Source organism: Caenorhabditis remanei, chromosome II (genome assembly GCF_010183535.1).
Source record: "Caenorhabditis remanei strain PX506 chromosome II, whole genome shotgun sequence".
Classification (NCBI taxonomy): domain Eukaryota; kingdom Metazoa; phylum Nematoda; class Chromadorea; order Rhabditida; family Rhabditidae; genus Caenorhabditis; species Caenorhabditis remanei.
In genome coordinates, this window is record NC_071329.1 from 1,200,893 (window position 1) to 1,214,114 (window position 13,222).

The 13,222-nt window shown below is 36.5% G+C and overlaps 4 protein-coding genes across 4 annotated transcripts; 1 reads left to right on the plus strand and 3 right to left on the minus strand.

Annotated features, from left to right (window-relative positions):
- Positions 1-657: 657 nt before the first annotated feature.
- Positions 658-2,929, minus strand: GCK72_003860 (uncharacterized protein; the record flags this gene model as incomplete). Its single annotated transcript, XM_003100276.2, has 5 exons — positions 658-974; positions 1,199-1,367; positions 1,499-1,688; positions 2,341-2,456; positions 2,873-2,929. 5 exons carry the CDS (start codon positions 2,927-2,929, stop codon positions 658-660), a joined length of 849 nt encoding a protein of 282 aa, XP_003100324.2.
- A 1,289-nt stretch (positions 2,930-4,218) lies between these two features.
- GCK72_003861 (uncharacterized protein) lies at positions 4,219-7,331 on the minus strand (the record flags this gene model as incomplete). The annotated part of the gene is made up of 4 exons (XM_053724291.1): positions 4,219-4,435; positions 5,454-5,787; positions 6,612-6,680; positions 7,112-7,331. The coding sequence occupies 4 exons, from the start codon at positions 7,329-7,331 to the stop codon at positions 4,219-4,221; spliced, it is 840 nt and encodes a 279-aa protein (XP_053588485.1).
- Positions 7,332-8,429: 1,098 nt separating this feature from the next.
- On the plus strand, positions 8,430-10,492 carry GCK72_003862 (uncharacterized protein; the record flags this gene model as incomplete). The annotated part of the gene is made up of 3 exons (XM_053724292.1): positions 8,430-8,466; positions 8,517-8,737; positions 10,277-10,492. The coding sequence occupies 3 exons, from the start codon at positions 8,430-8,432 to the stop codon at positions 10,490-10,492; spliced, it is 474 nt and encodes a 157-aa protein (XP_053588486.1).
- A 771-nt stretch (positions 10,493-11,263) lies between these two features.
- On the minus strand, positions 11,264-12,880 carry GCK72_003863 (uncharacterized protein; the record flags this gene model as incomplete). Its single annotated transcript, XM_003100260.2, has 4 exons — positions 11,264-11,554; positions 12,225-12,435; positions 12,618-12,719; positions 12,768-12,880. 4 exons carry the CDS (start codon positions 12,878-12,880, stop codon positions 11,264-11,266), a joined length of 717 nt encoding a protein of 238 aa, XP_003100308.2.
- Positions 12,881-13,222: the final 342 nt, after the last annotated feature.

A 13,222-nucleotide genomic window follows, 5' to 3' on the forward strand; every position in this document is an offset into this window, starting at 1 on the left:
AAAAACCTTAATTTTTCCAAAAATTATCAGTAGAGCACACTTTCATACCCAAATTCATCTCAACGGCGGTGTGTCACTCATATTTCTGAATCCGTCCGCATTATCCGAGTACTGTCGATTTTGACGGTGAAATTCTTTGAGTATTTTGTGGAATGTCTTGTCACGTATCACTTCTCGACACATTTCCAACCTAAAATTAGAAAAATGAGATTATCAATAGAGCGCACTTGCTGAAAAAATGAAAATTTGGGCATAGCTTCCGCCTACGCGTGACTAAATGCGTTCTATTGATAACCTAGCGGAAAATTTGCGAATTTTTCACCGTGTTATCATTAGAGCGCATTTGCCACAGATTTTCATCAATTTTATACTCAAAAATCAGTTTTTCGGTGTAAAACCGCAATTTTATCAGTAGAGCGCATTCACAACATATTCGATTTCAAAATAGTTAAAAATTTCGTCAAATGGAACTCAAAATATGCTGAAAATGAAAATTTGGGCATAGCTTCCGCCTACGCGTGACTAAACGCGCTCTATTGATAATCTAAGTGAAAATCCGGATTTTTGGGGTAAAAAACCGAAATTTTCACACCAGATTATCATTAGAGCGCACTTGCCACAGATTTTCAGCTATTTTGTGTTAAAAACCGCTATTTTCTACCATTTCTTCTCATCCATCGCTCCATTTTCCACTGTAAAATTCTGTCGATTCTTCTGCAATTCCACACGTAAATTCGCGATTTGTTCGTCGAATTCATTCAAAATCAAATCTTCTTTAATCATCGAATCGTCATTTTCCTCATATAAATGTTCCCGACGGACTCGTATTTCTTCGAGAATCACGAGAACTTTGAACGGGTCATCCGACAATTTCAACCATTTCGAATCACGGAAAACGAGTCGAAGAAGTTGCTCACGTTCACGGATTACTGTAGGGGCCAGGTCGATTGAGCCGCATTTCGTTTTTATGAATACTGGAAACAAAAAATGAAAATTCGGGCATAGCTTCCGCGTACGCGTGACTAAACGCGCTCTATTGATCATCTGGCGAAAAAACGGTTTTTGGGATTAAAAAACCGAAATTTTCACACCAAATTATCATTAGAACGCATTTTGTCACAATTTTGCCGTTTTTCTGCGTAAAAATTCCAAATTTTCCCAAAATTCTCAATAGAGCGCGTTTGCCAACAAAACCCACTCAAATTCGTCTTCCTTTCAATCGAAATTTTCGGTTTGAATTGTGATAAGAATGGGCGGATCTGTTCCGCCGTTCTAATGGTATCAATGACCCGTTTGTCGAAATGTGTCTCCGAGACGACAAGTACAGTATGACAGATGTACAGTAGGAAGGCGGTGAGGCGGAGCGTCTGGAAAAAAAAAATTGGGAATTTTAGGTGTAAAAATCGTGAAAATTTGCCGTTTTTGGCCTAAAAAAGTGATTTTTGGGCCAAAAAACCTCAAAATTTCCAGAATTTTCCAGAATTTTCCAGCCGCTTACATCAGAATGCGCGGTGACGTCATCCATCCGACCACCTCGTAACTTCGGCAGTCCCTCCATTATTGAGAAACTGTGCATCGGTTGACAATCGAGAAAAATCGTGTGATTAACGATGTAAATGTCGATTTGAATCGTTTGATGACGCGATTGTTCGTTGGCTTCACGCGATACCGGACGGAATACGTATTCTCTGGAGAAAATCGAAATGAAAAATTGAGCATAGCTTCCGCCTACGCGTGACTAAATGCGCTCTATTGATAATCTGGCGAAAACCCGGTTTTTGGGATCAAAAAACCGAAATTTTCACATCAGATTATCATTAGAGCGCATTTGCCACAGGTTTTAATCAGTTTTAAGCTCAAAATTAGTTTTTGAGTGTAAAAACCGCAATACTACGCTAGGCTAAATGCGCTCTATTGATATTCGATGTGTAAGGTTCGCGATTTTCACACCTGATTATCATTAAAGCGCATTTGCCACAAGTTTTGATAAATTTTAGAGAAAAAGCAGTTTTTGAGTGTAAAAACTCGCGATTTTTAACAAATTATCAACGGAGCGCGTTTGCCACAACACACCTCAAAATCGCTGAAATTTGAGTTGGAAAAATGAAAATTTGAGCATAGCTTCCGCCTACGCGTGACTAAATGCGCTCTATTGGTAATCCGGGTGAAAATTCTGAGAATTTTCCGCAAAATTACCATTAGGGCGCACTTGCCACAGTTGGATCACTTTTAATTCGATTTTGACCAAAAAACCGCCGATTTTAAGCTATTTTTAGCGATTTTCAGGGATTTTCAGCATTTTTGTCAGATTTTCAGCCATTTCCCCCCATTCTCCCATACCTATACATTTGTCTGGAATTATTTCCAGCCAGCATACTCAATATAGTCGATTTACCGGCTCCTTGTGAGCCGATGGCGGAGATCACATTGAAATTCGGGCTCGTGGTGAGGAGATCCTGAAAATAACTTATAGATTGTCATTAGAGCGCGTTAGCATCAATTTTGAATTCAAAATGGCTTTGAGAACTGAAAATTTTGGGCATAGCTTCCGCCTACGCGTGACTAAATACGCTCTATTGATAACCTGAGTGAAAATTCTGGGATTTTCACGTCAGATTATCATTAGAGCGTATTTGCCACAGGTTTTCTGCAATTTCCTGTTAAAAACCGCTAAAAATAGAGGTTTTGGTGTGAAAACCGCAATTTTTCAGTAGAGCGCTTTTGACGCAGTTTCATCTGTTTTAATGCAAATGCGCTCCACCGAAATTCTCCGCTCATTTCGATTCTAAGCCGATTTTCAGTGTCTAAACTGTCAATTTAGCCAAAAAAAAGTGGGCGTGGCCAAATTTCAGCCAATTTTTCCAGCCCTTACCGCCACCGCATCGGTAATCTCTCCCAAATCATTCAAAAATCGAATCGATTCTTTCATCGATTTGGATATAATCAATTCTTGTGGTGGTGGTGGTGACACCGTTCTTTCATTCGTAGGCTCCGCCCCTCCGCCGGGTGGGCGGGATCTGATCGCTATTTTGGACCGTTTGTCATCGTTGCCGCCGGGGGACTTTTGCTTCGAGTGGCCATTGATTTTTTCGACGAAGTGGTGGACGAAGTTTTCAGAATTTCCACTTTTTTCATCTGGAAATCGGGTTTTTCGTGGTGTGAAGGGGGCGGGGCTTAAAGCAATAAAAGGGGGAAATCCACTTTTTCCTTGTCATATGCAATAGGGTGATTTCAATTCTCGTTATTATACAGTATGGGGGTGACAAAAAAAGAAAATTATAATAAAAATCCCAAAAAAATCGGAAAAATTCGAGTATTTAGGCTTAAAAATGGGGGGAAATTATGGAAAAAGAGAGATTTCCGGGGGCGGGGCTTAAAAGCGACAACCAAAAGGATAAAACCAGCAAATAGATGTATATAAATTTAAGAAGAAGACGGGGATGGGTAATACTATGCGTAAGAATTGTGGGCGGAGCCGAGGGATTGTTGGGGGCGGAGCCAAAAAGTGATTTTTGATGGGAAAAAATGGGATTTTTGGCATTTTTAGACGAATTTTTCTGAAAATATTAAAATTTTTAGGCAAAAATACGAAAAAATTGAAATTTTCTACTGGAAAATGCCAATTTTTAGACAGAAAATTCGATTTTTTCATTAATTTTCCACGAAAAATAGCTTTTCGAACTGAAAATTTCAAAATTTTTACAGCGAATTCGCTGAAAATTCGTCTCAATTTTCGATGTAAAAAGTTCGAAAATTACTAGAAAAAGCCATAAAAATGGAATTTCCGGTGTAAAAATCGTCGAAAATCGTGAATTTTTCGAATTTTCAGACAGAAACAAGTCGAAAAATCGGATTTTGGGCTGGAAATTATGATATTAAGCCATTTTCATCAAAGAAAATCATATTTTCAGCCAGAAAAATGTATTTTTCACTATTTTCTACCAAAAATGAAGAATTTTGATCATTTTTTGGCAAAAAAATAGTCGAAAATGCATTTTTCTAGCTGAAAATCAGGTTTTCGGTGACAAAAATCCAATTTTTTGATGAATTTTCACACCAAAAATCCAATTTTCAGCTAGAAAAACCCTAAAAACCTAGAAAAAAGCAAAAAATGACAATTTACGACCCATTTCCCATCAAAAAACCCCCAAAATCGCTGATTTTTGACACAAAAACATGGAAAAAATCAGTAAAAATTGATAAAAATCAATAAAGAAATTAAGCATCCATGGAGACAGCAGACATCTGATCACTCAAATCGACGTCTTCAATCAATTGATCACAAATCGCCGAGAGCTCTTCGACTCGTTTCTTCAACACATCGATTTCCTCATTTTTACTGCTCAACTCGATGGCGTGTCGTTTCGCGCGAAGCCGGAGTCCCTTCACATTTTCCTCGTGATTCTGCACCAAGTCTTCGTATTCTCGAGACGCTCTGCAAAATTTTTTTTTGGAAAAATGGGAATTTTGACGTAAAAACTGAGAAAAATCTCTTAATTTTCATATAAAAAATCCGGGTTTTCGCTCATTTTGTGAATTTTTTTGAGTAAAAACAATGATTTCGGTGCAAAAAATGGCTCTAAAAGAGTCAAAGAGACTCCGAATCTGCTCATTGTCATCTCAGAAAAATGTTCAGATCATTTTTGCGCTTTAGAACGCGTCAAAAGTGCGCCAGGTTGATTTTTCTATGCTGTAACGCGCCAAGCGATTTTTGATGAAAAAAAATGAGAAAAATCTCAGAATTTGCACAAAAAACATTGAAAATCGCTCATTTTGTGATATTTTCGAGTAAAAATATCAATTTTGGAGCATAAAATTAACCGTTTTTCGAGAAAATTGATATTTTAACTCGTATTTATCAATGTTAACTAGAAATAACCATTCAGAGCTAATATTGTCATTAAAGCGCATTCGCATCCCTTTCGAATTCAAAATAGGGTTGAAAAACGGAAAATTTGGGCATAGCTTCCGCCTACGCGTGACTAAATGCGCTCTATTGATAATCGGTGTGAAAATTCCGTGCTTTACACAGAATTTTCACATCCGATTATCTTTAGAGCGCATTTGCCACAGGTTTTCCGCAATTTTTGAGCTAAAAAAACTGTTTTTGGTGTAAAAACTCCAATTTTTCATTGGAGCAGCGCATTTGACACAACTGAATAGTTCAATAAGCTGGCTGAATTTTCCCATTTCGGGTTTCTAGGCCACGGGTTAGAACGCACAGCTCTTTAATCCTTCTCGAGTCATTTTGTGCTCCCAGAATTGATATATTTGTCGAAAAATACCACAAAATGAGGGGAAATTCAGATTTTTCAATGTTTCAAGGCAGAATTTGTGTTTTTCATCAATTTTTGGTCATTTTTCACTCAGAAACGGTGCAGAAACCCGATTTTAGTCGGATTTTGACGAAAATTTGGAGCTTTTCAGCTGAAATTTTCTCTATAAAACAGTACCTCTCCAACTCGTTGGTCGCATTCTCCTTGATGGACATAAACTTGACTTGCCACTCGTCAATCTCGGCAGTCGCCAATTTCAATTTCTCGCGGGCATCCTCGAATTCCGTTCGAATATCGTTCGCCGCCTCTCTCACTTGATTATACGCAGCGTATAGTGTCGCATAGTTCGCATGCAATTTCTCAGCTTCCGAACGTGCTGCGTCTCTCTCTTTTAGTAGTTTTTGAACTTCTTCATCCGAAGCTCCGCCCCCATTTCCGTTCATTGCTCCGTTCACGTGGCAACGACCTTGGGAGACAATCTCTCCGGTCGCACAGCGGCGGACCTCGAATTCTGGAAATTTTAAAGTGAAAAATGGCAATTTGGATCAAAATTTTGGTTTTTGGGTGTGAAAAACGCATTTTTCAATCAAAAATGTGTGCTTTAAAAGTTTTTACGCTGAAAATAAGTATTTTGGGTTGAAAATTGATTTTTTGAAAGGTTTCCGCACGAGAAAAAGAGTTTTTGATTCGAAAATCGAAGGAAAAATGGGTTACAATCAAATCTTTGGTCAGAAATAAGCAAATTTCCGTTTAAAAACTCGTGTTTTGGTGACAAAAATCGAGTTTTCCGGCGAAAAATTTGAATTTTTGAGTCGAAACATGATTTTTGGAATAGAAAATCGAGGCTTTTGAGCAGAAATTCGAATTTTTGCTACTAAAATTTGGGAAATACGAGAATTTTTCATGTGAAACGGGTTTCAGCGCCTCAAAATCGAGATTTTTGGGTTCAAAACCCGGGTTTTGAGCCAAAAACCGACTTTTCAGGAGCAAAATTGTGTTTTCATCGATTTTTGGTCATTTTTTACCAAAAAACGGCTCAAAATTCGATTTTAATCAAATTTCGACCATTTTCAATCATTTCAGCGCAAAAACGCCATAAAGAATGGATGTTTGACTGAAACGTGATGTTTTCGCTGACAATAAGGATTTGGGGTTAAAATTGACTTTTTTGGGGATTCCCGACTGAAAAATTCAATTTTTCAGGTTTTTTTCAAGTGAAAAAATGTGTTTTTAGTCGATTTTTGGTCAATTTTACCAAAAAAAAACAGCTAAAAAACCCGATTTTTGTCGGATTTTGGCGATTTTCAATCATTTTCAGCTCCAAAATGGCCGTACCATTAGAATACAACAATCTCTCCATAGTCTCAGTGAGATATTTCACTGCATTCACTGGCCTTTTTTGGTCTAAAATCGGATTTTTGGTCAGAAAAAAGCAATTTTCTGCTAAAAACTCATATTTTGGTGACAAAAACCGAGTTTTCAATCGATTTTGGTCATTTTTACCGAAAAAAGCTTTTAAAATTGGATTTTTGTCGGATTTTGACAATTTTCTAGCATTTTCAGCACAAAAACGCCATAGCAAATGGATTCTTGAGCTGAAATCTTGATTTTGGACAGAAACGTAATTTTAGAGCCTCAAAACCAAGATTTTCGGTTTAAAAACTAGGTTTTTGAGCCAAAAACTGACTTTTCATGTTAAAATTTGTGATTTTTATCAAATTTTGGACTTTTTTACTTAAAAAAAGGCTTAAAAACCCGATTTTTAGTCATTTTTATTAGAACAAAAGGTTCAAAAATCCGATTTTCAATCATTTTCAGCTCCAAAATGGCCGTACCATTAGAGTACAACAATCTCTCCATAGTCTCAGTGAGATATTTCACCGTGTGCTTCATCACAATAATCTCGGCTCTCGAGAATCCCATAAAGAACTGTTGCATTTTCTGCTGTTCCGTCTTCTGAATCGGAACGACTTCTGACGGAACGACGACTTCATTCGCCACGTCATCGATCACTTGTGTCTCCTCGCCGTCCTCTTTTGTGAATGTTGAATCCATTTTTTGGCTGGAAATTGGGAAACTCAAGAGTTTTCGGGTGAATATGTGAGAAAAATGAAGAAAAAACGGGATTTTTTACATAAAAATCGAGTTTAAAAACAATTTTTTACAGCTGGAAATATGCAGAAATCAAAAATTTTCGCAGGATGGTGTAAAAACATGATTTCTAGGTCAAAAAATGTGTTTTTTATTGAAAAATTGAGCTAAAATCAATTTTTCCAACTAAAATTAGGTAAAAAAAACGGAAGAATTAGGTAAAATGGATTTTTTAATGGAAAAATCAATCTGAAACGAGTTTCGTGTGAAAATCAAGGGTTCCGGCTTGAAAAATATAGTTTTTGACTGAAAAATTGAGCGGAAATCGATTTTTCAACAAAAAAACTAATCTCAAACCAAGAATTTCCGCAAAAAAACGAGATTTTCGATTAAAAACCGGGTCTAGTCTCAAAATCATCAAAAATCGATGGTTTTGACTGGGAAAACCCCGATTTTTGACTGAAAAATTGATTAAAATTCGATTTTTTCCACTAAAAACATTGAAAAATCATGAAAATCGGCTAAAAATCAGTCGGAAACTCCAAAAAACAACAGAAAACAAATAATTATTTTTCAAAAACCCTCCACGAGGTACGGTTCTCGTGGCGAGATCCAACCTATCGATTTTTGGTATGCGCCTTTAATTATTAGAGGGATACTGTAATTTTTATTGTTTTTATTCAATTTTAGACCAATTTTTGACCAATTTCTATGAATAAAAACTAGAAAACAGACTTTCCAAGAGTCAAAACCGCCAAAAAATGGGTCGGGGGACTAGAAAAATAAAAAAATCCTCGGCCACCAGGCCACGGACCATTTAGAACGCTTAAAATAGAAAATTAAAGAATATAACATTCTGAAAATTAATGAATATCTATTTTTAAATGTTTTTTAATCAAATAAAGATGTTTTGAAGCTATAATTATTGATTTTTAAAAAATTGCGAAATTCGAAGCAATATTGGGACAGTTTCTTCTGTTCTTCTGCTTTTATTTGAGAAAAATCTCTTTTTTTTGTAATTTTTTGATTTTTCAGTATCTAAAAAACTTGGTAAAGAAGAAAATGGATCTTCTCGACTATATCGAACGAATTGGAGATGGTAAGAGTTAATTTTTGAAAAAAAAATTTTTTTGAAAAATTTCTTTCCAGATCCCCCAGCGCCCCCACGAGTCGCCAGTTACCGTCAGAATATTCGGCTTCAGATGGATTCAGAATTCCTCGAATGGCCGAATTCCGATGCGGAAACGGCGAATTTTTCGTCGGGCGAAGAGCCGATGTCACTGCCTGAAGTGCCTAGCACGTCGGGTGGTGGTAGTATTTTACAACCGATTACTGACACATTAAGACTCTATTTTCCTGATACTATTGAGGTGAATTTTGGAGTCGAAAATCGAGAAAAACATTTTTCCTCAAAAAAAAAATTTTTTTTGCGAAATTTTAAAGCAAAAACTGCATTTTTAGCATGTAAACGGAAGGGATAAGAAATTCTAAAGTAAAAAAATTGGAAAAAAAATGGACAAAACTTTGAAATTTTAGCAAAAACTCAAAATTTTAGAACTAAAAATTGGGTTTTAAGTCTAAAAATGGCATTATTAGCATGTGAAATGTTCAAAATGCTCTAAAAATTGAGTTTTTGGACATCCGGACATACAGACACACAGATAGACGCTCTAAAGTTTTCCTATTTTCCAAAAAAAAAAATTTCCAAAAAAAATTTTTTTTTCGAAATTTTTAAGCAGTTTTGGCACTAAAAATAAGAAATTTTAAGATAAAAATTAATTTTTCGGAGGTTCAACACGAAAAAATCGTCAAAAACTACAGTTTTTTGGGAATTTTTCGATTTCAAGCTGTCTGTCTGTAAATCTGTGTGTCTGGATGTCCAGGTGTCCGGAATGCTATTTTTGAATAGATTTCTGACGGAAATCTTCAGTTTTGAAGCTAAAAATGGGATTTTTGAAGAGAAAACAGCACTTTTAACAGAAAAAAATTGAATATTTTAGTCAAAAATTGAAATTTTTCACTAAAATGAAAGATTTGGCACTGAAAATCAGGGTTTCCGCCGGATTTTGTGTCCAAATATTACTTTTTGAGTTCAATAAGCTCAAAAAAGCAAAAAAATGATTGAAATCCAAGTTTTAACTGTCTATCTGTCTGTCTGTATGTCCGGATGTCCAAAACTCAATTTTTAAAGCATTTTTAGTATTTCACATGAAAATTCGATTATTTTGTTCAAACATTGAAAGTTTTTTGTTCAAAATGCTGTTTTTCTCTACAAAAATGGAATTTTTATCATGAATGTGCTCGAGACGCTCTAAAAATCAAGCTTTGGACATTCGGACATACAGACAGACAGATAGACAGTTAAAAGTTGGATTTCAATCATTTTTTGCCTTTTTGAGGTTATCGATCTCAAAAAGTACGATTTTCAACGCAAAAATCCGGCGGAAAACCTGATTTTTAGTGCCAAAGTATTCAATTTTAGTGAAAAATTTCATTTTTCCACTCAAAAATTGGTTTTTTTGGCTAAAAATTCTTTTTTTCTCCGCAAAAATCACATTTCTAGCCTCAAAACCCAAAATTTTCCCTCAGAAATCAACTGAAAAATGGTATTTTGGACATCTGGACATCCAGACATTACAGATCTACAGACAGACAGCTTGAAATCGAAAAATTCTCTAAAAATTGTAGTTTTTGACGTTTTTTTCGGGTTCAGCCACGAAAAAAATGCATTATTTCAGCGAAAAATCAATTTTTATCCAAAACTTTAGCTTAAAATGGACATCCGGATATCCGGACACACAGACAGAGCTCCATATCGAAAATCCCGTTAAAAACATCAATTTTAAACGATTTTTCTTCAGTTTTTCACTGAAAAATCCAGTTTTTGGGATAAAAAATGCCATTTCCAGACAATTCTCCAAAATCTTCTGGAAATGTTGTGTTCATCCCGATCGGATAACGATATTCAATGTGAATTAATCGATTTATTGGGTGTCGAATTGTTCGAATTGGCCGGTGACGTACTTGAGAAGCGGAACAAAATCGTGTATGAAGTCAAGTCGGCTGAGTTGGCGAAAGTCGAGTTGGCGAAACAGAATAAGACAAAGGTGATACAAAAAATCTGATTTTTAGTCCAAAAAATGAAAGAAAACGTGGAATTTTGACTGAAAATCGCTGAAAAACGCTGAAAATCGGCGATTTTTCAGTCAAAATCGATTTGAAAGTGCTTAGAATTCTCTAATTGTGGCAAATGCGTTCTAATGATAATCTAGTGAGGAATTTTCACCAGATTATCAATAGAGCGCATTTAGCCAAGCGTAGGCGGAAGCTATGCTCAAATTTTCATTTTCCGGGTGGAATTTATTGATTTTGATCGGATTTTTGAAAAATACGTGTTCTGCTATGTGGCAAACGCGCTCTATTGATAACTTTACTCGAAAACCGTTTTTTTAGCGAAAAATGTGAAATTTTCATAAAATTATCATAGGAGCGAACTTCTTATTCCTCAGAAAGTCTATTTTTTGATAATCTCTCCAAAATTATAAAGTTTGGACATCCGGATTCACAAACAGACAGACAAACATAGTTTTTGGCGAAAAATCCCACTTTTGGGGAATTCTTTCAATTCCATATTGTGGCAAATGCGCTCTAATGCTAATCTAGTGAAAATTGCGGTATTTTCCTCCTAAATACCTCATTTTTCAATAGATTATCAATAGAGCGCATTTAGTCACGCGTAGGCGGAAGCTATGCCCAAATTTTCAGTTTTATGGCAAATGCGCTCTAATGAGAATATAGTCGAAAATAGTTTAAAATGTCTGAAAATTTCAAATTTTTTATCAAAAAAAGTTTATAATTCGCGTCAAATGGAGATCTCTCCTTCTCCTCCTCCACCACTAATCATGCATTTCCAAACAATTCTTCATAAACGAAACGGCCAATGTCAAAATCACTATGACCATCGCAATATACGATATGCCTCCTTGAATACATCTCTCATTACAAATGAACAATTCCGACTTCTCGCGTAGATCAAATCGATTCAAATGGGGATTGAAGTGCGATCGACGGTGGTAGTAGTAGGGGGTACTGTAGTTTTTGGCCGAGAGTTTAGTGGTTGTGTTCGATTTTCTGGAATCCGAATCCTTTCGAATCAATCCGTTGCATCCGAGAGCGTTACGCACCGTCTGGAATATTCCAAATGTGGCAAATGCGCTCTAATGATAATCTGGTGAAAACCGTTTCATCAGATTATCAATAGAGCGCATTTAGTCACGCGTAGGCGGAAGCTATGCCCAAATTTTTAATTTCAAGCTAGGTTAGTCGGAATTATAGATTGAATGCTGCAGAAAATGCGCTCTAATGCTAATCTAGTGAAAATTCCGTAAAAATCCCGAAGTTTTCACTTGATTGTCAAGAGAGTGCGTTTACAGACCGTCTGAAAATCAACACTAAAAATTGTGAATTTTGGCGATTCAAATTGTGGCAAATGCGCTCTATTGATAATCTAATGAAAAGCGTTTCACCAGATTATCAATAGAGCGCGTTTAGTCACGCGTAGACGGAAGCTATGCCCGAATTTTCAATTTCAAGCTGAAGAAAGTACGCTCTATTGAAAAAGCTGTGACCATTTTGTACAATAGAGCGCATTTTCTTTGCGCAGATAAGAATTTTTATCATTTGTTTGACTTCGTGCGGTAGAGCGCATTAGTAAACTTTGGGATCAAAAGGCAATTGCCCTCTACTGATCACGTCGGTCAGAAACTGCGCCCTAATGCTAATCTGGTGAAAATTACGTGAAAATTCCGGAATTTTTACTAGAATTTGCTTTAGAGCGCATTTACATCATCCACCCACCGTCAATTTGTGATACCACTCTTCCGGATCCACATAATAATACGGTTTCTTCGAGTATTTCTCCGGCACCGCCTGACACTGTCCGAATTGTGAAGCGCCCGTCCAAACACAACTGACAACGTAGTCAAAGACATTCTCGTCGAGAATGAAACCGATTGTATCGTCATAACAGAAATCGTTGAGATTTATCATCCATTCGTCGAGTCGTGAACTGAAATGGCAAAAGCGCTCTATTGATAATTGTGTGAAAATTGTGATTTTTTTGATAGAAATACCACAGTTTTCATACAGATTATCAATAGAGCGCGTTTAGCCAAGCGAAGGCGGAAGCTATGCTCAATTTTTCAATTGTTCTCAATAGAGCGCACTTCCACTTTTCTCAATAGAGCGCACCTCAGAATCCCCACTAGCTTCCCGCTTGTGATTGAAGCCACCCGTAGAGCAGATCTCCGTAGAAGTTGGTATTCATTGGACGGTTGAGGCGATCGAAATGGTCTGAAATTGAATTTTCGGACATCCGGACACACGGAGCGACAGACATACTTGAATCCGACCGGACAGAACTTGTTATTCCCGCATTGAACGTCGCCGTCGACCGAATTGGCGTTCGAGACGATCAAAACCACTGATAATACTGATGCTAGCACGAGTTTCATTGATTTTTTGCTATTTTTGAGAGGGAAATGGCGAAAAATGAATTATTTTTGGAGAAAATTGGAATTTGGGAGTGATGGGGGCAGAGGTTACGCGAAAGAATAGAAAAAAGGGTTTTTTTTTCGAAAAATTTGAATTTGGCGTGACGAAATTGTGACAAATGCGCTCTAATGCTAATCTGATGTGAAAAATTGAAATTTCCATCAGATTATCAATAGAGCGTATTTAGTCACACGTAGCCGGAAGCTATGCTCAAAAAATTTGAGTTTTTTTTTCGAGCTAAACAAGCTGTAGAAAGTGCGCTCCATTGACAATTTCATAAAAATGTGATTTTGTGCAACAGA